The sequence below is a fragment of the Armigeres subalbatus genome, chromosome 3, assembly GCF_024139115.2.
Source record: "Armigeres subalbatus isolate Guangzhou_Male chromosome 3, GZ_Asu_2, whole genome shotgun sequence".
NCBI classification, from domain to species: domain Eukaryota; kingdom Metazoa; phylum Arthropoda; class Insecta; order Diptera; family Culicidae; genus Armigeres; species Armigeres subalbatus.
The window spans coordinates 173,197,516-173,215,121 of NC_085141.1; the positions used below are offsets into that span (position 1 = coordinate 173,197,516).

A 17,606-nucleotide genomic window follows, 5' to 3' on the forward strand; every position below is an offset into this window, starting at 1 on the left:
TACTGTTATCTTGTTTATTACTCTAATGAAATATTCCCATATGTTCAGCTATTTTACAAATCATCGATCAATATTTACATTTCATTACAAATGACATCGTCAATGCACTTAATTTTTATTTTTTTCATGCTAAAACCAAGTTGAATATGCATTATTCCGATCATTTCAGCTGTCTCAGGACAGGTTGACCCGAAACCGTTAATTAAAGTTGAGTATTACCCCCACTGAACAGTTCGAATACATTCTGTTAAAATTAGCAAGTTAGTCAGCCTAAATAGTCAACAAAATGTTTTATCTATCAGCAATAAACGAATGATTAGCTACTTACAAGTAAAAGGCAAACCGAACAAAACGAGTCAGTTTCCGAGTTTCGATACATAAATACGAATTACAAACACACTCTACAGGAGTGTACAAAATAAGCTAGAGTTTTAAAAACCTGGTAAAACATCGTCGTAGGTACCTATTTACACGATTTATCTCCTACTTTTTTTTTTCTAAAGTTTTCTAGACAGGAAATCCATAAAAATATGTTGCTTCTGAGGTGTTCATTTTTCAAGTTTCCCTGCTATTATAAGCTAATCTGTGTGTGATTTGATGATGGTCATTCCAAATGCAGTCTACCATCAATAATGTGTGTTTGCGCATTATGATTTTGTAACCAAGTGACATTCGTTCCCGTCTTCTATACAGTTCTATTGATGCCTTCTCTAATATCGTTTATCGTCCAACTCCTCTATATTCGCTACACGTCGTAGATTAATTACTAGTTGTTATGTGATTATTTAATTATACGAGTGTATGGACTACAAGACAACACGAGTTTCTTTGTAGTTCAATGATCTGCCATTTTTTTTCCAAATAGTTAATATTATTTTGTACGCTCTAAATGGCAAAAACGTGGAATTATTGAATCGTTTTAATTTAAAAAAAAAACAAATACATATCAGATAATTCGACAGATTTTCGACAAACTTGAAAATAATCTGTTGAAAAAAATGGTTGAGATTGTTTTTCGATAACAGATTGGCAGTTTCGTTCAATATTGACTTTGGTACGCCTTTCTAATCCGAGTTGCAAATTTGTATCGAAAAACGGAACAATAGTTGCTAGATGAACACAGATATTATCAATAAACCGGAAAGCATTCATTTGAATTTAGTTTGAATTAGGTCTATATGTCAGGATAGTACTGTAAAATATTATTTTGTAGCCTATTCAGATTACAAACTTAATGCCATGATACAGAGTGTCTTGATGCCAAAGTTCATTCATCTTATTTTCAGTTCATATGATATCACGTCAAATACTTCGTAAATGCTTGTAATCTGAATAGGCTATTGGAGAACCTTATCTGGAAGGTTATTTGAAGTCATGATCTGTTCTTACATTTTTTAACAATATAATGTTTTAAATATGTCATCTGCGGCGGGATAGCCAAAATTACAAAATTACAACATTTTGGTGAAATCGCACGATCATATAGGTATATGATTCTAGATCTAGGGGCAGGGCAATTTGCTCTTGGACTACGTTATAGGGACTTCCACAAAAAAATCAAATTACAAGAACATAAAAAAAACTTTTGATTTAAATTTAAGAAAGTCGAATATTGTTGTACCTTTCGGCTATCATTCGACTCCATAAACGATATTTTTATAGAAGGCTCGAAAACCTATAGTGCCATTCACAAATAAACTCAGCTCAACGAACTGAGCACATGTCTGTCTGTGTGTGTGTGCACATAAGCCAAGGAAAACATTAGCCAATATTTCAAATATAGAAATTCTTAATAGCTTTGTTTTTCAGTTTTCATCTTTCAAAATAGTAGAAGGTTGTTGTTTTCGCTGCAAGCGGTAGTTTGTTGTATAGCTTTCCCTTGAACTGTGCATTGTTTTCGCCAGGTTGGTGTTGAGGTTTCCGAACATTTTTTTCAACAAAAAAAATTGTCTCTGGGAGGGGGGGTTATGTCCAACCCCTCTCCCCCATGGCTACGCCACTGCCCTGGACATATATGGGCTTATTCTACGAGTGGAGTGACGTGAGATTGCTCGAATGACGTGAGAAGAGTCGTATAGCCCCATTTGAATAACATGGTCACCTCACGTGAGAATTGCTAAAATCGACTCACCTCACGTCACTCGACTCGTAGAATAAACCCAATAGTGTATCCATTGTACTTGCTACACACTATACATACTAATGCAATGGCGGGCATAGAAAAGCTTTCAATTAATAACTGATGAAATGCTAATAGAATACAAAGTTGAAAAGCAGGCCAAGTTCCTGTTGGAATGTAGAGCCATTAAAGAAGAACCAATCGATGGAAAGGAAATGAGGGCGATACCGAAAGAAAATGTAGTGGAGAAGCAGTGGAAGGCTGCATCAAAAAAAGAAACTGTTATTTCGAGCGAAACCCCTTCCTTTAAGCTTCCAAAAAAGACCTTATAAATTATATAAATTTTCGATAATTGTACGATGAATTATTCTGGCTTCGTGGAGTTGTGTTTTGTCAGTTGAAGCCAACTAAAGAAATTGAACAAAATAGATTTTTTTGCAACCAATTGCGGGGTAAAGCCTAGTTGGCTTCGATTACGTTACTTGAGAATATTTAACCGTACACTGCTATCACATTTAAAATAATTATTACTTTGCCAAGCGATCACTGGTGGCTCATGGATAGGTTTTGCTCGAGTTTGTTACAATGGCGGAACAATAATAATGTGCTTTCATCGCACTATGTTTCGTTTATCAATTGGAAAATCGTTATTCAATTGGAAAATCCTCTGAATAAGTGTGCGAAAGTTTGCCAATTTTCACTCTCGCACTGTGTGGAATGAGCTCATCGAAAATCGTTAGCCGTCGGGTACAACAAATGGTAGTTGCACATAATATGTGTTGTTCCAAGAAAGGCCCGTTTTATGTGAATGAAACCACAAAATGAAACACAAATTTGTGTTAACCATTTTAAGCGTGTTCCAAGATCGACATAGGCGCACGGATCAAGAAAGCAAGGGCTGCCTTTGCGAGTTTAAGAAATATCTGGAAAAACAGGCAGATAAGTGAACGCACCAAAATACGAATTTTCAACTCTAACGTGAAATCTGTGCTGCTATACGCTAGCGAAACATGGTGTGTATCAGTGGAGAACACTCAACGGCTGCAGGTGTTCATTAACAGATGCTTGCGGTATATAATTCGGGCCTGGTGGCCTCACAATTGGATCTCAAACATCGAGCTCCATCGTCGTTGTCACCAGAGGCCGATAGCAACAGAAATTCGGGATCGGAAGTGGGGCTGGGTCGAAATCTGTAAACAAGCATTAGACTGGAACCCAGCGGGACATCGCAGCAGAGGCGGACCCAGAGGCTCATGGCGGCGAAGCCTCAATAAAGAAATAAAAGAAGTCGACCGAAATCTAACCTGGCAACAGGTTAAAGCGATAGCCGGGCAACGCTCAGGATGGAGATCTTTCAAGTCGGCCCTTTGCACCACCGGAGGTGTACAGGATCCATAAGTAAGTAATTTTAAGCGTGTACGACGAATTGCATTCAAACCCAAATCTATTGGGTTTATTCTAATAATAGATTGCTGCATCCAAGAACAGTCGAAATCGACTGGTCAAAAACATAATGGAACAGATCTGAAATAGTTTTTTTTTTCATATTTCAAGACAAAATTTTCAAAACGACTTATCTGCTTTTGTAAACAAAGATTCAAACAACGATTTGACGAATCTGATAGCTCTCCCACGCAAACCAACACCACCAATAGGTACACTGAACGAAGGGTTCTGCCAGTAACTGTATGATTTTTGGTTCACCCCAGCCCCATGCCTAAAATCAGATGATTTATGAAATACCATCATTCAATTCACTACATGCCAAATTTGAAACAAGTTGTATGAATATCATACTTGAACCGATGCATAATCATTCAAATGATAATAAAAACAAGTTTGTTAGGAGATGATCATCATTCAAACATTAAACGGATAAACAGACATTAGCGAAATGAATGTTAATTAAAATGCGATTTTATTTGATATAGTTAATGGGACTTTTTTCACTCAAAACATGTATGAGAAATGAAACAGATAACCAAACGTTTTAGTTTCAGGTGAATTTTATTGTACCATCGTCCCGCACACAGTAATAATAGAAGTTTAGGAATGGAATTGATTAATATGGAAGTCAATTTCATCACGATTCCGTCACTTCATATACCTAGTTGCCAAATACCGCACAATCCTGTTTCGGGTACTTTTCCATCAGTGGATCGTTTCTGGTGACTGCCTAGGAAAGGACAACATGTGTAATTCCTTGGCTTGAAGCCAATTTCAATAGTCATGAACTTACCATCTGTATAAACAAATTAATCGAATCTTCATCATTGAAATAGAACAACAGTATGTTACATTTCTGCAAAAGATGTTTGACATGCCATCATGACGGTTTCGTAGAAAAATGGTAAAAAAGGCAAGGCAAACCTCAAGCATCGAGAACTTTTGTAATGGCGATAAGCCTGCAAAGATGAATCTTACTTTAGTTGAAATGGAACTCTTTTTAAACTACATATATCACCAGCATAATTTATGGAAAAGTAGTCACTTACCATTGGATTCTTGATTGTGATGTCGCGAGCTTGCCATCTTTACAAATAGCACAACAACGTGACGTATGAATATCTACTGAATGATTTTCCGTATAATCAGGATTCAACGCAGTATCATGCTGTTTGCGAATGATATTTGTTATGGGATGCAAGTGAATAGAAACAGGGTTATTATTTGGCAAGTTAACATTTAACAACTACATTAAAATATATCAAATTCAAGTGGATATTCATCCAAATGGATATTTCATTCAATATTAGGAACCATGAAAATGATAGATCCTTGAATGATTTTTCATTCATTACACGGCGGGTGATTTGGCTCAGTGTAGGTGAAGGTTTCCGCTACCTGTTTATGGTGTTGGTTTGCGTGGGTGAGCTATCAGATTCGTCAAATCGTCGTTTGAATCTTTGTTTACAAAAGCAGATAAATCGTTTTGAAAATTTTGTCTTGAATTCTGTGCGACAATTAGCTCCTATACGAAAAAATGGGTGCAATAAGTCGATATCGACTCTTTTATCGTGAGTCAACGATTTCCACCTCACTTCCGACATTTAAGATAATCAATAGAGAAAATTAAAAACAAATCTGTTAACGGTAACTAAAAATGTTAGAGAATCAACAAGAAAGTAAAATTAATAAATATGATAAAAGAGAACCCCGACAAATGTGCCTAAATGGATAAATTTTGGCTGCATTAAATGAATGATTCGTTCGGTTAGAAGTAGTACCTAGTGAGGATTCAGTCTTTTAACAAATTTACTTTAGTTACGGCAGGATTTATTACACTTTTATATTGAGCAGTTGAAACGTGTCATAAAATATAACTAAAACGCGATATATTTTAACTAATAATTCCTACATACAATGACCGTAGTGAACTAAATCTGAACCCTAACTGGGTTTCGTAAACAATATACAATCTAACAACAAAAGATTTCCACTTCAAAGAGATAGCGCAGTGTATTGATCTCTGTGCTAGACCGATTACGTTGGAGTGTTCCCCGAGCGATGTCGGTGTGAGCTGGACGAAGACGTGTTCGAATGTTCATCATCCCAGTTCCAGTCTTTGCCCTTGGGACGAAACTTGGCTGATTTGTGTTTGTGGTGGTGGAGCAGAAGGTTGTCGCTGTGTTGAGCGTTTTCCAGAGCATTTACGTTGCCCAGCCCCATAGTGACGGTACCACTGATCGGGTTGGCTGTGCCCGTATTTCCGAAACCATCCGCATAGTCCGGATCCAATGGTTCTGCACTACCGGTTGAGCTGAGTCTTCCACCGATGCTTTCTTCGTACTCTTCCCAGTTGCGTTCTCGGAATTTCTTCTTGTAGTGCTTTTCCGATGGGACCTTAGACTGCCGTTGATATTTCAAAGGAATCTTCAAATTGCTTCCACTATGCAATAGGTTTTGTGCTGCAGTGGGCAAGCCCGACGTAGATTGGTACAAAAGGGGAGGACTAGACGACGGACTCGGTGTTCGTGGAAGCCCTACATCTGAGAGTGGTGGACTTTCTACCGGTTCCGCAGGTGAGGATTTAATTATTGGCACAACGTGTTTCATTAGGCCACTACTTACGCTGCTGCCGCTACCGGCACTTGAACTACTAGGCGGAACATCTAGCTGAGATGAGGAAGACGACGACGAAAGGAAGGTGCGACTGTGGTCACTCTGGTTGATACCGGAATCAGGTGAGGTAGTGCAACTAGTCGACGATGGTGGAGCGTCCTCGTTGGAGCGACGCGTTTTATCCAGCTCTGTTGAAGCGAATGCTACCAGCCGGTCGAATCCCGAACTCACCCGATCGTGCCAACTGGACTCATCGTCTCCCACGTCGTCTATTAAAGAGGCATTGGAACAAAGAGAAGATGGAGAAAATTTGTATAGGTTAACGCAAAGTAATCTTTATTTGTGATTTGCTTAAAACGCACTCAGCGTTATGAGTGATAATGTGTTTTGGATGTCTATGATGGTTACATGAATATAATGAACTGCAAATCGGATATACTTGTTTTGCGGACACAGTAAGAATAATACCGAAATGGTTATAAAACGCCACTACCACCGGGTAAATCTAATATGCATATTACATGGTTCAGATTCAGCGCAATATATACATAACCATACATGAAGTGAACGACCGGTCCATGGAAAACTATACAGAGAACAAATGCATGCAAAAAGTTTAGTTTTTACTTACTACTGGATTACCAACGTACAATACAGTACATAAACGTGCTCTAAAGTCAATTCACCGGAAATCTGCTTATAGAATTAAATGTATGTTCATGATTTCAAATGTTATTCATTTACCTATTAAGATTTTTATTTCAGCTCGTTTTTCTACTTGTGATATTTGTTTTTCATTTCTTCTAGTAGGTACTAAACATTTGTTGAAACTATATTCTATTGTATAATTTATTACTTTTAATTTCATGCATGAATTACGTAAGGGATTTTTTACTCTTCTTGTGTAGTATGTTTTATTTTTAGACTTTGGGGACTCGCACCGTAGTAAAAATTCAATACTGTTGGCGAAGGAGTTATTATAGCTCACCAGGGGAGGTGGTGGGATGGGGCTTGGGGTTTGGTCTTGAGAAACCCAGAAAAATAACTCACGTAATAAGTGTACAACTCCCACCTGAACAGGAGTGACAACCTCGATAACAGAAGTAGGTAAGAACTTGCCTTGCATAAGAGGTAAAACTCGAGGAAAAAAACCAGAAAATAATACTATAAATTAATATGCAAAATATTTCAGGCATAAAATGCTCAAGTATTTTAATACCAAAAGAATAATAATTTGTTATGCGTTTGGTATTGTAATACAGTATTGACCAGTCTGCTTTTAGCTCTCGAGTCTCGACAGAGTAATAGGTTGTTGTTCGGTACGAACCACGCGGTAGCTGTCTGTTGTTTTTCAGTACACTTTCTTTACCATCAATTCGATTGTTTTTGTCGTCGCGATGTGTGAGGTTAAAACACAAGATGTTCAATTTGTGAAGATGCTGGAGACGGATTACGGCCAAATTGAGACTATTTATAGAATATCACAAGAAAAAGCCGTGTTCATCAATAACGTAGGAAGTAATGCGGCATGCATTGCCTTCCAACTCGGAGGATCTAATTTTCCGTTATGTGGATGAAAAAGACGCCGCTGTATACATGTCAATATGTGCGCATGCACGATCTACCCCCTGAGGTTACAGACCATGAACTAGCTGTAGTGCTGGGGAAGTATGGCGAGGTGAAGAATGTTGTTCGCGAAAAATTCCCCGCTGAACTTTGCCTCGACGCGTGCACTGGTGTACGTGGCGTATATATGAATGTGAAAAAGGAAATCCCTTCATCGCTACATTTCATGAATTGGATGAGGAACATATTGTATGGAGGAAACAAGAATAAATGTATCTCTGAGGTGAACTAGCCTAGGGCTAAAAACCTCACTAATAAAGATTAAAAAAAAAAGAATAAATGATTGCTCTGAAAAATGGAAGGCACCGGATGAACATCTGTCTCAAGCGGAAACCCCGGGAACAACAAAAGAAACAACGAAAGGACTTCGCAAAGCAGCAGGAAAAGAAAACCAGTAAAAGTGTTGCCTACGTTTCGTTAGTGGTGGAAGAGGATCCTTCGGTCTATACGGTACACGAAATTTTATAGCCTTTTCGACTAGAAATTACGAGTTCCGTTCGCATATTTTGCCTTTCCAAAGCATAAATTGATTTATATTTGTGAAACAAACTAAAAACTTGAAATTTTTTTTATGATTTTGTCACATTTCCTATTTTAGCACCCCAAAATTCACCAGGGGGTGATAAAATCGGGACATTTCTGTAAAACAGTATGTTATGCCTGAAGTACATATTAATTTGTGATATGAATGCTTTGGTATTTTACCTCTTCAGTAAGACAAGTTCATAACAGAGTAAGATATCAATAACATAATTAGGGATTATTGAGTTATTAATTCTGTCCAATGAGTATCTCGAAGTAGCTCGAAGTTGTTCCCATCTCTCTCATGCCCATTTGTTGACAAAAAAGAACGAGCAGGACGGGAACAACTTTGAGCTACTTCGAGCTGCTTATTGGACAGCGCTAATGTGTGTCCATATCGGTTGTAGGTCAATGCCCAGAATACCAATCCCCAGAATCAGTTCCCCAGAATGGTATTTCCCAGAATTCCATTTACCAGAACGACCAATTCTCTAGAATGATATTCCCCAGAATGTACTATTTCCCCGAAAAGAAATCCCCAGAATGACCCATTCCCCAGAAACCAAAAACCCAGAATGATCCGTTCCCCAGAAAAAAGTATCAGTCTAAAAAACTATGTCTTTCGCTGTCATTTCTATAAATTATAAATACCAGATACTATATTTCTATTCAAAAATACTTATATTGAAGCACGCATTTGCCCGGAATAAGGCAAAACGACATATGCTGTATTCTTTTGAAGCACGCATTTGCCCGAAATGGAGCCCATTTGATTTGTTTGTTAAGGTTCACATATAATACGAAGGAGCAGATAATTCATTATGTTCATTGTTCATATTGGGGGAAGACCATATGGCATAAAACCGTTTGGCATAACGACTTAAATGTCTAAAGGCCGTTTGACATAATTTGTTGGGTACCTCGAGCTCATTTGGCATAATGAACATTTGGCATAATCGTTGAAAAAAGTATCAAATGCAATGGGTCATAAGAATATATGATTTCCATTCTTAGAAGTAGATGACTCCTTCTTTAAAAGTATGCGTTTGCCCGGAAAAAAGGCAAACGAGTAGATAATTACTTCTTCAAAAGTATGCATTTGCCCGGAAATAGGCAAAAGAGTAAATGACTCATTTTTTTAAAAGTACGCATTTGCCCGGGATAATGCAAAAGAGTAGATAACTCCTTCTTTAAAAGTATACATTCGCCCGGAATAAGGCAAATAGTAGATGACTCCTTCTCTAAAAGTACGCATTTGCCCGGGATGAAGCAAAAGAGTAGATTACTCCTTCTTTAAAAGTATGCATTTACCCTAAAAAAGGCAAAAGAGTAGATGACTTCTTTAAAAGCATGCATTTGCCCTGAAAAGGGCAAAAGAGTAAATGACCGCTTCAAAAGTACGCCTTTTTCCGAAAGAAGGCAGAAGACTAGATGATCCATTTTTTAAAAGATCGCAAAAGTCGAAATGTATATGATTTCTTTTCAACGCATACGAACCGAATAAGATAAATGACCTGATGATTCCATTTTTAAAGCTCACGATTTCTCCTTATAACGAGGAAGCATGCACGCATTTGATTGGAAGAAATCCTAGAGTTTTTATGAATTTTTCAATTTGTATGCCAAATTGTCATTATACCAAATGGTCGTTATGCTAAATGTCCCTAAAATCATTATGACTATTTTTCTTGTCAAACGATCGTTATGTCAAATGGTCTTTATGCCGAATGTCATTATGCCAAACGCACTTATACCAAACGGACTTATGCCAAACGGCATTATGTCAAACGAGTATTTAGTATATATTTAGTATTAATACGAACTTTTTTTAGTGGTATTTAGTCAAATCTAGAAAATGGTGCATTCTGGGGTATGGTATGCTGGGGAATGTCTTTCGGGGGATGGGGGCATTCTGGGAAATGTCTTTCTGGGGATTGTGCTATTCTGGGGAATGGTTTTCCGGGGAGTAGTGCATTCTGGGGAAATGATTTCTGGGGAATCTCTTTCTGGGCAATGGGTTTCTGGGCATTGACCTACAATCGTCCATATCTGCTCAAAATCGAAGGACATCCTGCTCAGTTGCATCACCCATTATAGGGTCACTGTTTCAACTACTTAGAATGCTTGTAGAATGGATTGATCTGAGGACAAGAAGACTAAAATATAAGAGACCTTTTTAAACGATTTTGCTCTACGACCTCCAGGCTGCCGGTGAGAGCGATGACCCATTCTCATCCCCTATGGCGGTACAAGAAAAAACAAAAATTTATTGGAAGTTTAGGTCATTTTGTATTTCGGGTTGTATTAACTATGAAAAATTCGGACCCATTAACCAAATGATGCTTATTTACGATTAACACTGCAATTCTATTGACTTCACATTTTCTACGACAAAGCTGAAAAATACTTTTGCACCTTACGACAGACAACAGATTACCATCTGATGAAGGGCAATATTACAAAGATAAAGTGTAACACAATTTAGTATTTAAGGTTAATTGCAAACGGTCTACAAACATGTCAATTATACAATCAATAAATAAATAAATTCTTATTTGGAATATCTGGCTGCCGAGCAGTTTGGTTCTTTCGCTAAAAACTCTCCAAGATGATAAATTCAAGCAAAAGCAACGGAAAAAAATGCTCGTGCGCCAACAAATACAACCACCTGCCTGAGTATATAAAAATAATGGTAGGTATCGTATTTATTTTATCGTTGAAAGTAAATTAGGGTATGATGGGGCAAGATGGGTCGCCTAAGGCGAATCCTGAATGTCTGAAAACAGAAACATTTTTATTCAACTTTTCAACGTGGATCTATAAAAATAGCTCATAATCTGTAAGCCAGGGGTATGAAATAACAAAATCTCCACTTTTCATTTCATTTTGAGTCATTAAGATAGAAGTCTATTTTTCTGTCAATCAAAAAAAGACGGGGTACGATGGGTCAAACAGCGGGGCAAGATGGGTCATCCTTAAATTCTGCAATTAATATTGTTTTGATTTTTGATATTGAATTACACACAGATAGATAGGATTTTTAAGCTTTTAAGCTGAGGAAATGGCTTTATATTTAAAAATGTCTGCCAATTCTTATCTATCTATTTATCCACCAACAGGCTTAAAATAGCCCCAATGATGTTGGTAATAATATAAAACAAAAACAGAGATACAAATCAGGTCAGGTAGAAGTAAAACAAAATAAAAATAGAACAAAAAATAACAATCAATAATCTACATTCATCTTCACAGTATTACGGACACCTGTTAGAAAATAATGACGAAAACTTATGACGAAGCATATCACGTGTACTGTTGAAGTCGAACAACGGTGCCACTCTATTAAAGATCCGATTTAAGCCACTAACTCCTCCTTGCAGGCCATAATTGGTACGTCTTATGAAAACATGCCGTCTGTGTATTGCTTTCTTAAAGACAAAAAATACACATTTTTAATAAACAAATTAACATCATTATGCTCAAAATGATTGAATCAGCAATGGAAAATATGTTCTGAATACGAACTATGCCCTTCAGTATGTGCTGACTCATCTTGCCCCATTTGTAAGCTCATGTTAGAATGTCTAATTTTGTATCAAATTTATTTATTTTAACGCAGTAAGTACAACATCACCTACACTGCCGTGAATCGCATATCTGTCCCATCTTTGCTGGGTTTCCTATGCATATGGGACAAATATGCGATTCACGGCAGTACATTACTTAGAATATTTTCACTATGTTACTAAGAATGTTTAAATTTTACATTGCTCGACGAGATTACACGTTTTATTGAAAGTGTGTTTAATCGAGTGACAATAAAATATAACCAAACTATTCCTCTTACAAAGTCATAATCTCCACATTAAAATGTACACGATGCTCAAAAACGGCCCTGACCCATCTTGCCCCGCCTAACCCTACGATTTATTCACCAAAACCACGGTAGAATATTACAAAGATCCAGATGTTGTACAATATAGCGAAGAACTTTTTGCCTTCCTCGTACAACAAAGTTTTACCAGAAGGCTATAATTTCACTCCAAAAGCCAAATTTTGATAGGAGGCTCGGAGACCCATAGTGTTATATACTAATCGACTCAGCTCGAGATACTGAGCAAATGTCGGTCTGTATGTGTGTAGCTCCGGGAATTTTCATTTGTTAAACGCGTTTCATATAGAAGGACTTGTCCGAATCGAATGTAACTGGTTTCATTCGACGGGGAAACGTTCCTAGTTGGACACTATTTCTTTTGTTTACTGATAAATCATGCGGTTTGCATAATATTTCTATTTTTCGTTTAACAAATACACTGTTTACATGCACACTTTGAATCATTAATCAATTTGGCCGTGGCACAATCCATTACGCTCATAGTTGAGTAATTTTTAAGCAGCGTGATATATTCGTATCAAAGCTTTTAACCGCCATAATGTAGGCAATTTACGTTGCATTTACCATACTCATCGAATTCAACATATTAAATCGAGAAAGGCATAATCACCACTGGGGGATAAATTTGGGTTTTTTGTTCTTTATTTATGTGCAAAAAAAAAAAGAAGAAAAAACAAAAGTTTCAGCCTGGAGGAGTTTAACCTGATTACTTATTAAGTCGAATCAAGTACGAGACACTGAAGACGACCTTACTGTTGAGGTTGAAATACGTATCTGTCAGTGGTGGAATTAAATGGAATGGTACAAACTCGTCTTATGACAAGTACTTATTTCGGATAAGGATAAGTGCTAAAAAATGGGTTAGATTTTGCGCACTCTAACACACAGACACCACTTCAATTCGTCGACCATAGATGGTCGTTATGTAATACTATGGTTCTATAAGGTAGGTATACTTCGTCCGAGAAATACAAAAAGGGGTCTTGAGAATCAAAAAATTAAGCAATGGTCCGAGCATAAAATAACCAAGGTTGAAAATGGTCGATTTTTGTAGCTACTAACGATAGCTAGCTACTAACAATAGAACTGTTATTTTGCAAACGTGCCTCCTCTAGAAATTTATACTGATTACTGCATTTAATCTACTTCTCTCATGCAGTAAGTTTGTCAAGCTTCAATATGCAAGGATTTATTAATTAATCTTATACGAGGCGAGCCAGACTAGGGCTGAAAGTCTCGCTAATAAAAAAAAAATAAACTTATCTAATCTAGGATTGTAGAATTGTTGATGAACTAAACTGCTCCTATTCGCATAAGCATCCCATGTCAGTTTTCTTCAACTTGAGAAATATGCCGTTGAATTTTCCCAACTCGTTTTACACGGAGGAATTCAAAAAACTCTAATAAATCGATAAAACCTCCAATCCTTCTGAAAATAGGGCACAATATTCTTTATATATGTACATTGTTATGGAACTGTGAAATGGACCGTATTTTTATATTTATTTATTAAGCAAAAGTATATTTAAATCTGATATTTGACTGTTATGCGAATAAATAGCAAGATGGGACAACACAAGTGGGTTTTGATTTTCAAATCTCTAGAACAAAGCCTATTATTTTATCAGTTTTCCTTAAAGATGAGTTCATTTCAAGCATATTTCTGAAAGAAAATCAAAATCGTCGAAAATCGACATGGGACTCTTATGAGAATCGCGGCAGTAAAACCCATCTGGCAAACGCTGAACTAATGATGGTAAACTTAACCTGAAATATAATTAAAATTACCTCATGTAAACTATATATTTTCCTTAGAAAGGTCGTGAATCCTTGGATGAGATTGTTCATGCTCACTTTTAAGTTTAAACAATTAAGAGAAGACTATCGTAAGACATTCTAATAAATCCTATGATTTCAGCTTTAAGCTTCGCCCGACAAAAAGCTCTGAAAGTCCTTTTACCATCCGAACAGCATAGTTTAAAAGAAGGAATGATCCTCTCTTTTGCATTGCTCCGGACAATCGCGTGCGTTAAAAGAAGGCATAATCAACTTTTTCGCATTATTCTGATCAATCGCGTAATATAAAACAAGGAATAATTTTCGGCTAACAAGAATAGCACCATTCGATATTTGCCGCGATTTTTTCCTTTAGGAATGTTCTTTTTCTGGCACAGCATGCAGTCACACAGCGACATAAAATGTTCAGTGTATTGTGTACAGACGGGTGGTAGTCTTCAGTGTGCCGCAGCAGCTGGAAGGGGCAGCTCATGAAAATTGCGTTCGATCTATCATTTGTAGCCCCGCAGTCCCTATACTAGGTGACCCCGAAACAAACGATGATGGCAAATATGAGCCTTGCGAGCAACGATGTACTTAGGATTGCCAATACAAAGATTGCGGGTTCGATTCTCAATTAATAACTGAGGAGAAGCTAATATAATACTTGTTGAAGTTGAAAAGCAGGCCATGTTCCAGTTGGAAGGTACAGAAGAAGAAAAAGAAGAAGACGTAGCATAACGGCCAAAGGTGTGCGTCGTCGTTGTTATAATTTTGGTAGACGGCGGAGACGTCATTTTTTTGCGTTAGTTTCATAGTAAAAAATTCGGAAAGTTTTCAAATTAAAATGTTTGGAATTTCAGCGGATTTTTTTTCCGAATTATAATGCGAGATTCTCCAGAATTTCCACGGAAATTATTCCATTTTTTTACGGGAAATTGTTCAGAATTTCCACGGGAAGTTCTTCAGAATTTCCAACGGATATTCTTCGAAATATCTGCAGGAAACTCTTGGGGGTATTCACGGGGAACTCTTTGAAAATTTGAGATCATGCGGCAAATAGTAAAAAAGTAGATTTCCAGAAGTAATTCTTAGAGTTTTGAGAAATTCTTTGAACTATTCAGAATTCCCAATGAAAATTCTTCGGAAGCTTCACAGGAAATTCATTGGAATTTGCACGGGATTTTTTTTATTTCATTGATGAATTTCCTTGGAAATTCCACGGAAAATCGTTCAAAAAGAGGAAGGGTCGTTTGACCAAGTCATTCGATGGAAAATGCCATTTTGCCAAAAGCGACATAAGGCCAAAAGACACATACGTGACATACGATAGGTTGGAGAAAAAAGCAAGAAAGCGGAAGTAATTCGAGCGTTATTGATTTGAAGCCAGCGATCGTTTGACAGACCTAGAAATGGTCTGTTAAAGTCGGGAAATTTACCTCGCAGGTAATAACTGTGGAAGTGCTCAGTAAACACTAAAAGCCTTGTCAGACTACATATAAGCTTAAACACATGATAATCCTGACCAACATTTGATTAGGATATGTGGAGGAAGAATCAGAAGGAATCAATTTTGGCTGCTACGCCCTTTTCAAATGTTGGTCTAAAAGTGTTGTTTTTCCTCTTTTGTCTTTAATGGTTTCGAAATTTTAGAAATGCCTTTTAGAAAAATACTTACTACAAGTTGATCGCACAGCGGGATGCTTTTTCGAAGCTATTTCCATCTGTTATAGGAATAGAGATTTCGATCGCGAAGTCAATGATAATGATGTGATGATTTCAGGTATTACGATAAACACAATACTTGTGTTGCAATCAATATGTGTTAAATATCAAATCTTTTTTTTTCTCGTGAATCCCATATTTTTAGTAGATACGTTTACAATGAATACAATGATTCACGTTTGAGTAGGTTTGAGTATAAAATGTTAAATGCTAACATCAAAAACCATTAATCATATTTACAAATCAAACTTCAGTGTACGATTTTCTCTTCAATGATGAATGTTTCCACCGCCACAATTTCACTTTCGCGTTATTAGGATTATTCTCAACTTGCCTTAATGCTTTTGGTTAAAAAATACGTATGTACAACAAACCCCGATATCCGATTTATTGCGGTGATGAATAATGAGCAATGTCAGTAAACAACTGAATTTCAGTGATAGAAAATAAAAATAAAAAATAAAAAAATAAATAAAACGATGTAAATAAACTAAAAACAAAATTAGAAAAATATTAAAAAAAAATAATTTCCGAGACAATTATTTTCAGTGGTCGTGGTACCTGTTGTATGAGTTTGAGTGGGTGCGCTTGCGATCAAATTATTTCTGGGATGTTTTTGCTCACACTGACTTACCGTTAAAAACATTGACATGGCGCAATTTCGGTGGCGGCCTATTGCCGCACGGATAGCGTTGGGGTTTTGCAACGGAAATTGGTCGCCGCCGTATGGTGCCATTGTCATTTGCTATACGAGTTAGCAGGGTACTTATTGGGTCCATAATGGTGGTGCCTTTGCGCCGGAGGAATTTGCGTATCGTTACGGGATTGTACTCGATATTGTTGATAGGACTGTTGTTGCGGGAGCATTGGTCGCTGCTGTCGGTGGTGATTGTAGTTGCGCGTGTCTGTAGAGTTTGAACAGTCCGTATTGGCACTACCTGTGCCGCTAGTGCCGTAGGGTAAGTTGATCACCTTCACCGACGACGCTGAGGATGGTTTTTGCTGTTGTAAACCCGTAACATTGCTAGTGCTGGAGGAGCTCCCTACTGTCGAAGACATTTGAACAGTTGAATTGGTTACGATGCTTGCTACTGTTTGTGGTGGAGCTTTGTACATTGCTGCGGTTGATGTGATTGTTGTTGTTGTTGCCGAGGAAGAAGAGAAAGTGGTAGTGGTAGTAGGAGAACTAGAGGCACAGGTACCGCGGCCTAGGACCAATATACACATTTTTATACATGTTTGGTTTCAGTCAGAGGGGTATTGCTTAGCGTACGGCACACATTTTATTACGCTCAATACCGAAATGGGTATCGCTGATTGAGGTTTGTGTGTTGTTAGAAATAGGCAAATCATAAATATAATTAAAAACAGAACATAACAAAAAAGTAACAATACAAAGTAGTAGATCAAATTTGGCAAGTTAAAGAAACTTATAAATGTTCCCATGAGATTTGTGACGAGTTTCTCCTTTCGTCTCTAATAGAAGGTCTCTTCTGACAATGAGAAAAATCCAACATTAATTTCTAATAGTATTTTTGCGTTGATCGGTAGTATATCCTGTGTATCATTTCCATTGGTATCATAGCACATTTCGATGTAATAAAGGACTATAAATAATATTATTATTCGTAACATAGCAATCACAAAATCTATCTACGTTTAATTTTTAGAAATAATAAATACATGCAGAAATATCTAACAGAACCCATGCGTGATTGAATAAAAAAAATAAAAGGTGCACACATAAAATTTATATGAGATACCTATGATTTTTTTCAGGTTATGAAGCTTTAAATTGCGACCTCACAAAATTGAATCCTGGACAAAACAATTTCTGTATCTACCTAATGTGGTTATTTTTTCAAGTTTAGGAAACTTCGT

The 17,606-nt window shown here is 37.0% G+C and overlaps 1 protein-coding gene across 9 annotated transcripts in view; it reads right to left on the minus strand.

Moving 5' to 3' along the window:
• Positions 1–5,373: 5,373 nt before the first annotated feature.
• LOC134219888 (histone-lysine N-methyltransferase, H3 lysine-79 specific) overlaps positions 5,374–17,606 on the minus strand; it is a 69,009-nt gene continuing 56,776 nt past the window's right edge. For 6 of the 9 annotated variants that reach the window (XM_062698784.1, XM_062698782.1, XM_062698783.1 and 3 more), the window contains one exon: positions 5,374–6,450. In XM_062698784.1, coding sequence (XP_062554768.1) covers positions 5,603–6,450 — 848 coding nt within the window. In that variant the 3' untranslated portion in view covers positions 5,374–5,602. Of the gene's footprint in view, positions 6,451–16,359; positions 16,844–17,606 lie in introns of all 9 variants that reach the window. The other 3 variants (XR_009981699.1, XR_009981698.1, XR_009981697.1) reach the window with 3 other exon arrangements.